Here is a 15,815-nt window from a genome sequence, read left to right as displayed (position 1 = left end):
CGAATTTCAATACTGAAACAATTTTACAGAATCTCCATACAAATCTCCACTACTGAAAACTCATTGCTAGTCTAAAATAAATATTAGATAATGTCTAGATGCTTTTTACAGTGGAAATCAAGTTTATAAATTGTCTGGCTGGGTTGATGAGACAGTGGATTGCGCTGTGAGATGGAACAGAGTCAAATGGCATTTCAATGTCATAGCGTTCGCCGGTGGTAAATTGTGGAATAGACATCGACTGGAATGCGGTTTTAACGAATCAGCGTCCAGGATTAACCCATCCGTTGAATAGATCAAAATACAATAAACACATTAAACTACACAATAAAATACACGTTATTATACACTATAATATTCGAAAAGCAAAGCACAATCATAAAAAACAGACACATTACTCAGTAAAAAGTTTCCCTTACAACCATCTAAAATGTCCTAGAGGCACCAATTCCTCCAATTTTAAAGTAGATCATTCCACAGGTAAAGTGCAAGGAAATTAAAGACTGAAATTAAAGGCTGACAGTAGACTATAGTTCTGTCTGTCAAACAGATAGGCCTATCTTTTATTGCTTGAATAGGAAGAAATAGGCTCCAACACAAAGCACTCTTGTTGTTAGTAGCCTAAAGTCAAATTAAAACGACGTCTGTTTAAATGAATTAGGCCTTCTGGAATTAGCCTACTTTCAGCACCCATGCGCTGTCCATCTCCATGTTTGCTGTGTCATAGTAATGCAAGTTATGTAAATTACTCGAGTATGGCTTATTGTGAGGTCAATAACTCTGACAAATAGCTTCATTATGGGCAACGAAACATATTGTTTTTATTAAAAGTAATTATAGCAGTAGGAAGCTTAGAACCCCAGGAAGAACTAATGGGGATCCGGAATAAAATACCATCTTCATGCTTTCCTTTTTAAACTGAACAAGACATCAGTAGCCCAGTCCATGCACATAGATATAGCATTTTTGAACAAATCGACTTGCCTCGTGAAGTGCCACCGTATACAGCAGTGTCATTGGTTAGGCAGTACAAAGGGGTATATTTACATCAGCAAGAGCAGGGCAGGCTGGGGCTCATGATTGGGAACGCCTATCCATTGCGCTGTGTAATGCAGTTTAGCCTAGTTTAAATACACCATCCCACCAGCGCAAAAACTCTGAAAGTACATTTTCTTAGAAATATAACTTTGCCCTGTGCTTCTCTGAGCATGCTCATGCTCTTCATATAGCCTAGGCCTATAGCCTACAGGGTAATTTTATTGAGACTACACTAGGCGCATTATACTGCGAGCCCAGCAGAGAATCAGGGATGAGGGGTATCATCGGGAACACATGAAATACTATAATAAGCAACTCATTCTTAAACCCTGAGGAATATGACATTTAATCGGTTACAAATTACATGACCCTCCCCTGGACGAAAAAATATATATAATACTACTCTCCCCATGCCTGAAATTGAGAAAGCATGACCCTCTCTGGGTTACAGTTGTGTACATTTCTCTCCCTAAGGAAGAATCACATGATTCCATCCGGGTTATCAAGAAGGATCAGCAGATGAATTATACTGGTGAGCAAACATTCCATAACTGCAGGTGGCAGTAAATTGCCAACCGTGGCTTTATACCTGTTCAAACAACACTACCATTGTTAATAATGGCAGCTATTTTAGATTTAGTTTTAGTCCTCCTCACATTTAAGTAATTTCATCCTCAGTTAGTTAATTATCAGTCCACTAAAACTCTGGACAGGTTTTGTCTAGTTTTAGTCCCAGACATTTTAGTGACATAATAGTCAGTGCATTTTTTTCTATGAAATAATTCATATTTAGGCTACCTCTTACTTCCATCATGTGCACATTCAGATAGCTTTGTCCAACTAGGCCTACTAACCCCTCGTATACCTTAGCTGGCAACATTGATATTGTGGCAAATTGTAACCAATGCCAGCCAAAATTAACCATACAGGCTATAAAGCCTTGGCCACAGGTTGAACAATTTACAGCTCTGATTTTCTCCCGATCATAACCATCAATGGGGGTAAATAAGTGGTTTCTTTGAAAAGGGGAGAATTTGAGCTTAACAAAAAATGCCAGAAGTATCAATTTACTCATAATGTGCAACAAATAGCATACGTTTTTCACATAGGAAAAAAGCAACTTCAACTCGCATTTGCGAACTGCAGTGCGAGAGCAGCAACACAGCGCATATGGGAAAATAGAGCTTCTGATGTGATCAAAGCAAAAATAGCCTATACATGAAAGTAAGAGAGAGAGTATTATTATTATTTCTAGTTGAGGTTACTTAGGCTTACAAGTGAAGCGGCCTGGCTTAGCATCAGTTCAAAAGATTGTCGAGTGACTGAAGTGACCGCCTGGGAGCTGTGTGGGAGAGCCAGGCAGATCAATCCATAGAGATAGATAGAGGACTCATCTTTTTGTCTGTGCCATTATAACATCTGTGACAGCATGGGCAGTGCCCTTGAGGCTACAACCCATAGGAATCCCCACCCAGTTGACTACTTTAAAAAGGTGGAAGGATGGTGGAAGCCCCCTAGAGGCCTTTATCATTACCTATGGTTCAATCAGACCTTGCAACTGAAATATGTCAATTCTGCCAATGAGAGGATTGCATGCGATATTCTGCATGCATTCATTCTTATGATTAGGAAAAAAACTGGTGAAAAGAAGCTTCATGTCAAATTAAATGTCCATTAGTCTTGTGAAATTATCACCTCACATTTTCATAGACTAAAATGAAAAGTAAATTGTAATGGTTATTTTTTTCCAGGGCTTCTCGTCTCATTATCGTCATAGTTTTAAATAGGTTGTTGACGAGTATTTTGTCATAGTTATTGATGAAATTTAGTAGAACATTTTAGAAAATTGCCTACTTCAAAATGGAGATGCCTCAATGGCGTTGCTCATGTCCTCAGACGCCATGACGAAAAATATATAATGATGTGATGTCTAAGTATGGTTCCCGCTAATAACCTCCCGGCACAGGTTGGTGGCGCCTTAACTGGGGAGGACGGCTAGTGGTATTGGCTGGAGCGGAATGGTATCAAATACATGGTTTCCATGTGTTTGATGCCATTCCATTTACTCTGTTCCGGCCATTATTATGAGCTGTCTTCCCCTCAGGAGCCTCCACTGCCTCCCGGGTTATATTCATATCTTCCGTGGACTGAAAAAGCATAATAAAAACCCCATTCTGAAATGTTATTCTTTACCATTCAAGTATGTGAATGAAATGTGTAATTTGTGTACAGCCATGACCTACGGATAATGTTATTAATCTTCTATATAGTCTAACCATAATTATATGTCAAGTGATTCAACAGAATACTATTATAGTATATGTGACATTCACATGGGGAAAACATTCTGGGATGAATTTCACTTGGTCCTGGAGAACCTCAAATGGAAGGTGCTGTAATAAAGTCATCCTGCTGATGAGCGTCTTGATATTTGCTCAATGAAAAAATAACATTAGCACTAGATACCACTAGCTAGAGATAATACGTGAGAAATATTCCTGGAAAGTTTTTGCAACGTTACGTAGAATTTGGATGTAGATATGCAAGGTGGCGTCTCCACCATAGAAATATAATTACATTACCTGAGGTGGCAAGATAATAATAGTCTTTAAAAGAATCCCACAAGACAACAACAAGATTAAAACTCACCATTTTATTATGATAATGTTATTTGATATGTCAAATTACAAGTGTATGATGTAACATAAAAACAGTTACAAACATATGTATGCATATTTACATTATATATTTATGAAAAGTAACAAGCTACATCTGTATGAAGAAAATACAACTATGACATGAGTTATTGAACTATACATTTTACATCATATACTTGGAATTTTCAAACCATGATAGAAATACCTAGACATATATAAACCAATATAACCAGAACAAGAGCTGTTAAGTTTAAGATGGAAACTATGATGGACGTGAGGCACTTTTTCAAGGTTGTCAGGGTGTGACGCCAATGGCACTAAGAAACTGAAAGAAAAGATGCACGAGAAAGAAAATAAACAGGCAGTGTTTACAGAAGAATTAGAGTACCATTTTTACTGCAATTTTCAAAACACAAATGTTTTCCACTATTTAGAACTAATCACATAAATGTTACATCATCAAGCGCCGTAAGAAGAAAAAAGCCTACATACATCAGTGCACCAAAGCATTGGAAAATGTAAAAGTAACCACTCAACTGCTGTGAAAAGTAACCTTTTTAAGCAATACACTGAAGAAACAAGTTTATATAGGCATTTCATTTTAACCTAGACAAAGTCGAGAATGTACATTTGTATGCATTCCAAAGATATCCAAACTTTAAGATTGAAAGAAAGAATAATAAGACTAGCAGCAGTGGTTAAAAACTGAAGTCTTACATATGCAAAGTTAACCGACAGCTAAAAAAATATATTAAAGCAGACAGACATGTTGCATATATAATACAGTACATGATAGCGAGTTGCACTGTGCTGGTTAATGCAGAATGAAACAGGTTATTTCAGTATCTCTCAGCTAAACTTGTATAAATGTACATCCTACATTTTGCTTCTCAGCCAGCAAGTTTTTAAATCAGGTTCATCAAACCTTGGTTCAGCTTGCAATATGCAGGGCAATCCAAATTACAATATGGGATGAGAAAAAAAAATATTCAAAAAAATGGACAAACAAACCAAAACGGGTGAACACACGCACACACATACACCTAACAAACACTCGTGGTCATGGTTATATGCTGTCAGAGAACTAGATATTGTTTTAACAGTCTTTCAGAGCAGATTTTTCTCTCCCTCCCAACACAATAAAATTAGTGATTGTATCTAGCAGCTTTATATATAAACTTTTTAAAAATAAGTGGACTGTCACTACTTTGACATGTTAGCACTCTAGCCTTCCTTCCTCGGTACAAAACTAGAAAGAAACTCTATTCAACGCGCAATAGTCATTTCAATCATCAACGCCCTCTACTTTTCAATGTGAAATAATACTAAAAAGGTGACCTATGTACATAATGCTGTCAATTGAAGCTACAATATATGCTGACAGCAGTGATAAATACAGCTCTTCATTTCCAAAAAACTAAATGGGATTATTATCAGGTATTTAAATATAGTGTTACTTATTTACAGGCATTTGGATTTTGGTACCTGGGTAACATCTATATAGCATTATTAAAGTGTCCTGTCACTGACTCAGTGTGGAGAGAGGTCTATATGTTTCCCATGGTCAAGAGTTTGCATAGAAAGTAAAGAGTGCCCAGCATGGGGCATAAGGGTGGGATTTGGAAGAAGTTGACTGCCCCCGTCCAGTCTGGAGACAAGACCGAGTTGCCACTTCCTTTTCTCGAGGAGTGGCGGGCCGAGGGATGGGGTTCATATCTACTGGCCAAGGTACAGGGCTGTAATGACAAGCTTTTCAAATTGGGAAGGGCGATTTTCTATCAGTTTGATAGTTTTGTCTAAATGATCAAAGAAGACTCTGTTCTCACACATTATTCAGGTGCACAGGCACAAAGTCTAAAATCAACAGTTGATGCTGTTGTGAGGAATTAGCAATAACATACTGTCTTTTTGAGATGCAGTATCAAATTAATACAACTGGGGGTCTGTCTACAGTCATTCATTGGTTGTTATCGTGGCCATTGTTCTTCTGTGTGAAATATGGATTTGAACAAGGACCTTCATATCTACCAATCAGGCTTCAACAAAGTCTGTTTTGTTACAACTAGTAACTTCTACGATCACTGTGCTTGTGCAACAATCATACTCATATGCTATAATAACCTATAGCCAAACGTACTTTCTTTCTGTGACCTTTAAAACGATGCATCCATTAATTCACGACTGGGCAAATGTTAAATTATGTATTCTAGGAGTTACCGTGGACAAGCTGCAAAATGACCTAATAACAGCAGTACATTTGACTCATTCTTACAAATGCTTCAATCACAAGGGGACAGACATACAGTACTTTTGAAACGTGGAGATGGTGCTGGAACCAAAGCTTGGAGACCAGTGCTTTCAAGGTGGGTTTTTCTCACACAAAAGTTTAGTTTTAAATTGGTGATTTCTTGTTGCCGACTAATTCAAAACTTTTAGTTTTCCCCAAACTAGCCTAATGTAAGTAACTTGTTCAACAAAGGGGCACTCACTACCCCTTAGTCACCAAAATTACATGTAAAAACTTGCTGGTTGAGTAAAATTTCAACTTTATAAATTCAAAACATAAAATGAGCAAGACACAAAGACAAACACCAGTTTCACCATGAAGCAAACATTTGATTGAGTCCAAATTGAAAATCTGGTAAAGTACATGGAATTGTGAAGTATTGGTCTCATTCGTGTAAGGTGATTCAAGGAGTGTTAACATTAACTCTTGACTTAGAAGAAACGTTTTGGGGGGGATGGAGGATGGCAAAATACATTACCATGTTTTCCCTTCTGCTCATGGAATCGATCCCTTTATGTTGGAATGCAAATAAGTGGTCCAAATCGCCTTACCAAAACAAGGAAATAATTCTAACATTATCTATGGTGAATGTCAAAAGCTATGTCATACTGTACCCGTCAAAAGATAAAGGTGTTACGTTCTTTTTTTGTTCAACATTCGACTAATAGGAAAAATAAGGAAAGACGTACACATCCACCACAGCAACATCTCTGAACTGTTAAATGACTCTAAGAATGGTCGTAAGGTTAATGTACCATTAGAATTGTGTGAAGGTTACCTTTAAGGGGGGGATAAAACATTTCTAGTGCACTTTCTCTGTCTAATAATTACACTGTCGGCCAATGCTCGAGCCAAAGGGAAGGCCACTGTTAACCAATCGCAAATTCACAAAAAAGCAAGAAAATATCCCTTTTAGCATACTGGAACACTAAGTATGTTTTCTTTCCGCACAATTGTTGTTTTCTTTTTGTTGTTCTTTGTTATTCCTTCATAAAGTTACACATTACTTCTAGAGAGAGTCTGACATGGTGGCCTGCCTGTCTGTATTATGTACGAGTGTGAGTGTGTGTTTAGTAATATCACCATGTCTGTTAATCACAACGCCTTCTCCACGCGTTCAGCTCCTGAACTTAACTTCACACTCAGAGCCCGTAAAGCACGAGGTTGGTCTTCCGTTGCCCTCTGCGTCGGAGGACACAAACATCTCCAAAAGACATCCAGAGCCAGGGGTCTATAACAACATGTCACCCCCCTTTGAGAGGTGAATGGAAAAACAAGCTTCCGCTTTCCTGTGTTAGCTAGCTGTGTTGTGGGTAGGTCGTCCCGGGTGAGGGGGGTCAGAGTTCAGTCAGGTCACCCGGCGGCCTTGTGCTTGCCCCCGCAGCATCGGCAGGCCTCCCCACAGTGGTGGCAGGCTCTCAGCGGCAGGTAGCAGCACATACAGGGAGCGATGAAGGACAGCGCCACCAGGGCCAGCCAGCGCAGGCAGAACTGCTCGTCTGCCGTGTCACACGAGCACGGGTCCGAGAAGTCTCCCTCAGAGTCGGACATGCAGTGGTAGAGCATGCTCTCGGCACACAGCATGCAGCTGACTTTATAGATGCACTGCTTGATGGGGTCTGGAGCGTCCTGGCACTGCCCCCGCCGGTTGTCCTCATGGTTAAACATTTCCCGGCAGTAGATACAGCGTGAACGCTCACCATCCTCCCGCCGCCGCCGCCCTTTTTTGGACTTGAGCAGCGGCGAGGGCTGGGTCTTGATGGAGGAGTCTTTACCCAGCCCTAGGCCTGTGCCCATACCCATACTCCCAGGGCCCGAGTGGGACTCCATGCCCGGCCCCTCGGGGAAGAGGTACTCACACTTCTTGGTGTCCAGTTTGTGGAAGGAGGCGGGGAAGTCAGGGTCCTCTCGCTCCACATCATGCTTCCACATGACGGGGTGGCGGTAGTCCTCATAACCGCGGATCAGAACGTCCTTACGAGGGTTGATCCTAACGATCTCCTCTTCGTCCATGTGAAAGCGCACGTGGCGCGTTGACTTGAAGGAGACCTAGTTGAGACAGTTATTATAGTATTGTTTATTCAGTTCAGGAGGGCGCACAACAGACATTTTAGCATGTTGTCAGCATAGATTTAAGTTTAGTTTAGTATGCATCTTGACTGATCTTTACTGTTCTTCCATGTCATGTAATAAGAAATTCTTCAGAATTAGTATACTTGACTAGGTTTAATCTCCAACCGCGATAAAGGGCTAATGATACACAATAATATAGAGTGGGTCTAGAGATGTTTGATACTGACCTGAGGAGGCAGGTAGCGTCGGTTGCTGGAGGGGAACTGGTCAAAAGGCTGAGCGCGGACATAGCAGCCTCGGCAGGGCTCAGTGGACACCACACTGTGGACATTCAGGGGGGAGAAGGGCTCCTTCATTGGTGTACAGATGGAGGGTGGCTCCTCACACAGGGGCTGCAACACAACCACACACAAATGTCAGAAATTGGCCACATCTATCAACTTCTAAACTCAGCAAAAAAAGAAACGGCCCCTTTTCAGGACCCTGTCTTTCAAAAATAATTCGTAAAAATCCAAATAACTTCACAGATCTTCATTGTAATGGGTTTAAACACTGATTCCCATGCTTGTTCAATGAATCATAAACAATTCATGAACATGTAGCTGTGGAATGGTCGTTAAGACACTAACAGCTTACAGACAGTAGGCAATTAAGGTCACAGTTATGAAAACTTGGGACACTGGAGAAGCCTTTCTACTGACTCTGAAAAACACCAAAAGAAGGATGCCCAGGGTTCCTGCTCATCTGTGTGAACGTGCCTTAGGCATGCTGCAAGGAGGCATGAGGACTGCAGATGTGGCCAGGGCAATAAATTGCAATGTCCGTACTGTGAGACGCCTAAGACAGTGCTACAGGGAGACAGGACGGACAGCTGATCGTCCTCGCAGTGGCAGACCACGTGTAACAACACCTATACAGGATCGGTACATCCGAACATTACACCTGTGGGACAGGTACAGGATGGCAACAACTGCCCGAGTTACACCAGGAACGCACAATCCCTTCATCAGTGCTCAAACTGTCCGCAATAGGGCTTGTAGGCCTGTTGTAAGGCAGGTCCTCACCAGACATCACCGGCAACAATGATGCCTATGGGCACAACCCCACCGTCCCTGGACCAGACAGGACTGGCAAAAAGTGCTCTTCACTGACGAGTCGCGGTTTTGTCTCACCGGGGTGATGGTCGGATTCGCGTTTATCATCGAAGGAATGAGCATTACACCGAGGCCTGTACTCTGGAGCGGGATCGATTTGGAGGTGGATGGTCCGTCATGGTCTGGGGCGGTGTGTCACAGCATCATGGGACTGAGCTTGTTGTCATTGCAGGCAATCTCAACGCTGTGCGTTCCAGGGAAGACATCCTCCTCCCTCATGTGGTACCCTCCCTGCAGGCTCATCCTGACATGACCCACCAGCATGACAATGCCACCAGCCATACTGCTCATTCTGTGCGTGATTTCCTGCAAGACAGGAATGTGTTCTGCCATGACCAGCAAAGAGCCCGGATCTCAAACCTATTGAGCACGTCTGGGACCTGTTGGATCGGAGGGTGAGGGCTTGAGCCATTCCTCCCAGAAATGTCTGGGAACTTGCAGGTGCCATGGTGGAAGAGTGGGGTAACATCTCACAGCAAGAACTGGCAAATCTGGTGCAGTCCATGAGGAGGAGATGCACTGCAGTACTTAATGCAGCTGGTGGCCACACCAGATACTGACTGTTACTTTTGATTTTGACCCCCCCTTTGTTCAGGGACACATTATTCAATTTCTGTTAGTCACATGTCTGTGGAACTTGTTCAGTTTATGTCTCAGTTGTTGAATCTTATGTTCATACAAATATTTACACATGTTAAGTTGGCTGAAAATAAACAGTTGACAGTGAGAGGACGTTTCTTTTTTTGCTGAGTTTTTATTCAACACATCATACATTCTAACTTATACAAGGCGTCTTTATTATACTTCCAACTAAGAAGCATAACACTGACTCACATTAGCTACAGATGCCACTGATGTCCTAACTTTATGAATTCCACATGTGTCCACCAGGTGGCAGCCAGAGCTCACATTTCTCCCTGTGCTTCTGCCTGAGATGACTCAAGCCCCGTCTGTTGAGAACTCCGAGTTCCTATCAGCCTCCCATGTGTTCCCACAGGCATTTTTATTGCTGTGAGATCTACAAACATGGGCCTGATAAACACATAGCCACTTCTAACCCTGTAGCCAGTTTCGCAGTCCCGTGTGGCTCAGTAGGTAGAGCATGGCGCTTGCAACGCCAGGGATATGGGTTCAACTTCCACCGGGGACCAGTACCAAAATATATGCACTCACTACTGTAAGTCACAGTGGATAAGTGCGTCTGCTAAATTAAAATGTAAAACATTCCCTCCTCTTTAAGGCTAAATGTGTCCTCAAAGGAGTCGTTTTATTTTTATTTAAAAAACATTGTTTCAAGGTATTAACGGCATCATCCACAGACAACTCCTAGTCAACTGAAGATGACAAATACTGTTAATAACTATGTAACACACAGACCAAATACATTCATACATATATAGACCAAATACATTCATACATATAGAGAGCAAATACATTGACACACACTTGTTAGGTGACAGAGTATGAGCCCAACCCCAGCAGGAGAGGAAGAAAGGTATGGAGGAGGAGATAGGCAGCCATGACTGAGAGAGGCCTTATGGCCAGCACATTTCAGCACTCACACAAGCATGGTGCTCCCATCTGTGCACATGCCAGTACACGCACGCACACACAAATTCTCACACACATATAGTACGCAACCTTACACGCAGTCACACAAAGATACATATTCTCACACACATAAGCATACACTCCCTGGCTTCATCTCTCCCTCCCTCTTTCTCTCTCTCTCTGCGTGTGGAGGAGGCTGCTGGTTAGTCAGTGCACTGTGTAAAGTAGCCCACGCCAGTGTTTTAACGCACAGCGGAAATCTGGTTTGCGCCCAGCTGCTGTTACAGTAATTACTGTCCTGTGGTTGCTAAGAGATGCCTCTCTCTCTCAACAAAGTGTGTGCGTCTTGTTTCCTCTCTGAATGCTAAAACACTGTCACACACCCAGTGTGTTAGCCGTCTGAGCAGGAAGGACAGACTAAGAAGAGGAGTGGAAAGAATAGAAAAAACAGAACAGGATAAAATAAGTGTGTGTACGAGAGCATATGTATACGTATGTGTGTGTGTGTGTGTGTGTGCGCATGCATGCGTGTGAGACAGAGAGCACGGCCAACAAGTCTGCCGAGAGAATGTCATAAACCAGCTCCAGCTGGAGAAATGCAGCCCATAACTTAAAAAGACAGATGACAGCTGTGTGTGTGTGTGTGTGTGTGTGTGTGTGTGTGTGTGTTAGGGGAGTGAAATGGGAACCAGATTTGGGCTTCCTTTTAAAGCACTGGGCTGAGCCCCACCATTCAAAGGCATGCGTGGGGGGCAATCTGGTTCTGATCTGACCCCAGAGATGTCGAGGGGGAGATGGCGGGGAGCAACCTGGCGCAGGACCAACATCAGAGCTTCAAGCGCTTCCACCCTCCCAGGCACAAACGGGGGAAGGGGCTGGGCTGCTCCGCATTCTGGAAACCCCATAAGGCACAGGTGTGTGTAGCCCATGTTGTGGGTGTGTTGAACCAGCGACTCATAAGGAGTCACAGGTCCAGGCATCTGCATGACGACCTCTGAAATATCTGGGTCCTCTGTTCACAGTATTTCATTGTGAAACATCCCGAGCAAAAAGCATTCAGATGTGTGTTAGAGAGAGAAGCAGAGGGGGAGAGAGTGGGATTGTGTATGACGAGTTCTTCAGTGTCACAGACCATGACTCATTCCTAGTATGAATCCTCGTAAACGCTGCTCAGCCCTGCTCTACACTGATTCGACAGGGGCTTCTCTTCAGTACGCTTTCTCCTCAACCAAACTACCTTACTTGACTAAAACATGCACCGTTTGACCACCCACCACTGGGGTTTGCTTCTTTAATCTCTCTTGAACTATATCACCCCACCTCCTCTCAAATACTTGGCTGCATCAAAATCTCTGCAAACACAAACTACATCTCCCACAAGTCCTCTCTTCTACATCCATTTGAGATAAGGAAAGGCTCATCCATCCCCCTCAGCTGAGGTCATGCAGTAGATGTGGTTTTTCTTTTTCATAAATCTGTCAAATGTTGCATCTAAACAAGGTTCTGCAAAGGCTAAGTCAAGGACAGCAGCATCTTTTCAATGAAGTGTGTGAATGGCTATGAGAGTGTGTGTGGGCAGGGGGGGGGGCATTTTCACAGTATGTCAGCTTTTGACAGTGTTGACTGCGTATGTGTGTGTGTGAGAGAGAGACTGGCGGTGTGTGTGAGGTGTCGGGGTGAGGGAGGGCAGGATGTGGGCTGATGAGGGCCCTACACCACACACACAGGCACACACAAGATACAGAGCCGCGCATTACACACACACACACACACACACACACACACACACACATCTGGACCGGGGGTTAAGAGGTTCCAGATACAAAGAGACCTGGTTGGCCATTGATGTCTGCATATGCTCAGAGTTTCAGAGTATCAGGGGAAATCCAGACATCCTAAAACACTCTACATGGCAGACATGTTACAAGTCCAGTCAAGCTCATACAGAGAGTGACTAGGCTAAATCCAATAAAAGGCCAAACAAGCCTCCAAAGTGCCCTGCCTCCCGTGTCAAAGTGCCCTGCCTCCCGTGTCAAAGTGCCCTGCCTCCCGTGTCAAAGTGCCCTGCCTCCCGTGTCAAAGTGCCCTGCCTCCCGTGTCAAAGTGCCCTGCCTCCCGTGTCAAAGTGCCCTGCCTCCCGTGTCAAAGTGCCCTACCTCCCGTGTCAAAGTGCCCTACCTCCCGTGTCAAAGTGCCCTACCTCCCGTGTCAAAGTGCCCTACCTCCCGTGTCAAAGTGCCCTACCTCCCGTGTCAAAGCGCCCTACCTCCCGTGTCAAAGCGCCCCTACCTCCCGTGTCAAAGCGCCCTACCTCCCGTGTCAAAGCGCCCTACCTCCCGTGTCAAAGCGCCCTACCTCCCGTGTCAAAGCGCCCTACCTCCCGTGTCAAAGCGCCCTACCTCCCGTGTCAAAGCGCCCTACCTCCCGTGTCAAAGCGCCCTACCTCCCGTGTCAAAGTGCCCTACCTCCCGTGTCAAAGTGCCCTACCTCCCGTGTCAAAGTGCCCTACCTCCCGTGTCAAAGTGCCCTACCTCCCGTGTCAAAGCGCCCTACCTCCCGTGTCAAAGTGCCCTACCTCCCGTGTCAAAGTGCCCTACCTCCCGTGTCAAAGTGACTCATCTCATGGATCTTGGCTGGGCTACAGCACAAGGTCACTTTCAGCTAAATCAATTCATGTCAGAGTTTCGACGAAGAAATGAAACTGAACAAAACCCAACTTATTTCTATGGCCTTTTTAGTCTGCGTACACACAGTTCTCGCCGTCCGAGTTAAATTCTGGGATGGAGCACAGCACATAGTGATGGCTGAAACGTGTCCAGTTATGAAGAGGTGCAGGCTAATATCACACAATAGATATGTTTCCATTAACTAGTCCAGTGATTTATTTTCAAATTTTAAAAAGTTTGCGTAGAAAATAGATGTGACAATTGCCTGCTAGGGTGCGTTTCCATTCAACCATCTTGTGTCGATGAAAACAGCTGGACGTCATGACATCACACCTACAAAAAAAACATTTTAGGGAAAAAAATGATGACAAAACTAGTGGCAAATAAAAATGTAGTGGTTGAAGTGTTTCCATTATCCATTTAGGCAAATTGCGCATTAATAAATTGTTGAGAGCCTGTATATGCCCTCCCACCTATCTGTTTCACGTCTCAGGTAGCCCGCGAAAGCCAGCATGGATAGAATGCAATAATTGACTAATATTTGACATATTCTAATAATTCTAATGTGCCAATGTGTCGCCACGGCCGATGTCATGGTGGAACTTGCACTCCTGTAGAGCTGAAATAATTGGATGGTGAAACTTTATAGCCAACCAGAAAAGCAAGGAGAAGCAATTCAAGCATTCTTGAAAGTCAGGACAATCCTTGTCCTGCAAAGAAACTTTATTTTTATTCAAAAAAATGTTATTGCAAGCAGTAACGTGGAGTGGAGCTTTATAGTTACGCGGTGACATCTCGTGCGTACCTTCAAAATGATTCGGCAAGGATAAAAATGTTGTAGATCTTTCGAACGTTTCTCCTGTATCTGCCGTTTCCATTACACATACTGCAAAACTATTTTATTTTTTACATTGCTTTTGTCAAATAAACCTGGGTTAATGGAAACTTGCCTAGTGTGTGGTGGCATTTGAGTCGAGCGTTAGTTAGCTCCATCTCTTTGGCTGCGTGGCTTGGTGTGAGAGTGTGACTAGCCTCACAGTTTCTCGCCCGTGTAGCCCACTCCCAGGTCTCAGACCGCAACACTCTGATGCCAAATTACCATGGCGACACCCTTGGTTGCTCACTTACTGAACCCCCCCTGCTCCTCCCACCCACCCACCCACCGGCCGCCCGCCGGCTCCTTTGCTGCCTGGCAACAGCTGTCATTGGACTTCCTGTACGGCTGATTTCTTAAAGAGGAAGCTGCTCTCCACAGGAACAGATCCTCTTGTTCCTCTCACGCCCTCTGACCTTCTCTACTCCACTCTGTGAATCAGGTCAGATACTGTGGGCTCAAAGGTGATTGCAGCCCATCCACCAGGTCACTGGTGGACACAAACCCCCCCCCAGATCCTGGGAATTAAAGAGCAGCAGGGGATACTAAATCATTAGTTTAGCAGGTCATCTGAAACAATGCCTTTAGTAAAGAGGTTCAGTTTGCCATGTAATACTTTCACAAATACAACGCATTGGCCCTTCGTGTCAATCTGATAGGTTTGTCTACTTGTGGTGTTTCATAAGCAAAACTTGAGCAAGGAGCAGTGTTGTGTTTCTACAGCACACTCCATATCTAAAGCAAAACCAGCTTGGGTGTGCAGGCCTTTACCTTCACTCCCTGTTGATGAGATTGAGAAAACTTTGCTATATACACTGCCGAACAGTACCAGTAGCTTGTAAAAGTTCATACTAAGGAGGACAAAGAGAACCAACTCCTTTATCAACACACTACACCTGAGCACAGTTCAATCTATCAATAGATGAGGAAATACGAGTGGTTTCAGATAACACACAAAGACAAATTGGAGAAATGTACCATGTTGACTTTTTTTTAACGAAACTTGGTTCCCAGGTATCAGTTTTGACCGGGTGACAGATATGCACACCTAAGCCGTGGGCACACTCGACAACTCCCCAGCAATGAAAGGTAAGGCAAGACCCAGGCTGCTACAACAGACCCATATCCTAAAGACAACTGTCAGAGGAGAAGACAAAGGGCCTGAAGCAGTACTTGGATAGAGTGTTGTGTTGAGCCACTGCTCAGCTTTACCTCGGCCCTGCGTCCTTGATTCAAGCACAGGAAACATAACTGAATTAAACTAGACTGGTGAGAAGTCAGGTTAGTGCGACAGAAAACCGTAGTGCCACCAAATAAAGACATGGAGAATATACGGGGACCCTAGTCCCTGGACTCACCTGTAACCCATCCAGGGAGTCCGAGTCACCAAATGCAGGAGAGCCTGAAAAAGAGAAGATTGATTAAAGTCAGAAATTCAATAAGAATTCCAGCATGTAGCTACACAGACACAGATATGACAGACAGTTCACATAACATACATCCCCACATCACCAA

At 43.7% G+C, this 15,815-nt stretch overlaps 1 protein-coding gene across 1 annotated transcript in view; it reads right to left on the bottom strand.

Moving 5' to 3' along the window:
* Positions 1–3,672: 3,672 nt before the first annotated feature.
* Positions 3,673–15,815, bottom strand: part of spred1 (sprouty related EVH1 domain containing 1) — a 74,324-nt gene continuing 62,181 nt past the window's right edge. Inside the window, exons 4-6 of the mRNA XM_014193659.2 lie at positions 15,659–15,702; positions 8,283–8,447; positions 3,673–8,031 (exon numbers count right to left, since the gene is read on the bottom strand). Coding sequence (XP_014049134.1) covers positions 7,336–8,031; positions 8,283–8,447; positions 15,659–15,702 — 905 coding nt within the window. The 3' untranslated portion in view covers positions 3,673–7,335. The remainder of the gene's footprint in view (positions 8,032–8,282; positions 8,448–15,658; positions 15,703–15,815) is intronic.

This window comes from Salmo salar, chromosome ssa01 (assembly GCF_905237065.1).
Source record: "Salmo salar chromosome ssa01, Ssal_v3.1, whole genome shotgun sequence".
In the NCBI taxonomy this organism is placed as follows: domain Eukaryota; kingdom Metazoa; phylum Chordata; class Actinopteri; order Salmoniformes; family Salmonidae; genus Salmo; species Salmo salar.
Note: the sequence above shows the minus strand (reverse complement) of the source record. Positions and strands in the feature narration are given on the sequence as shown.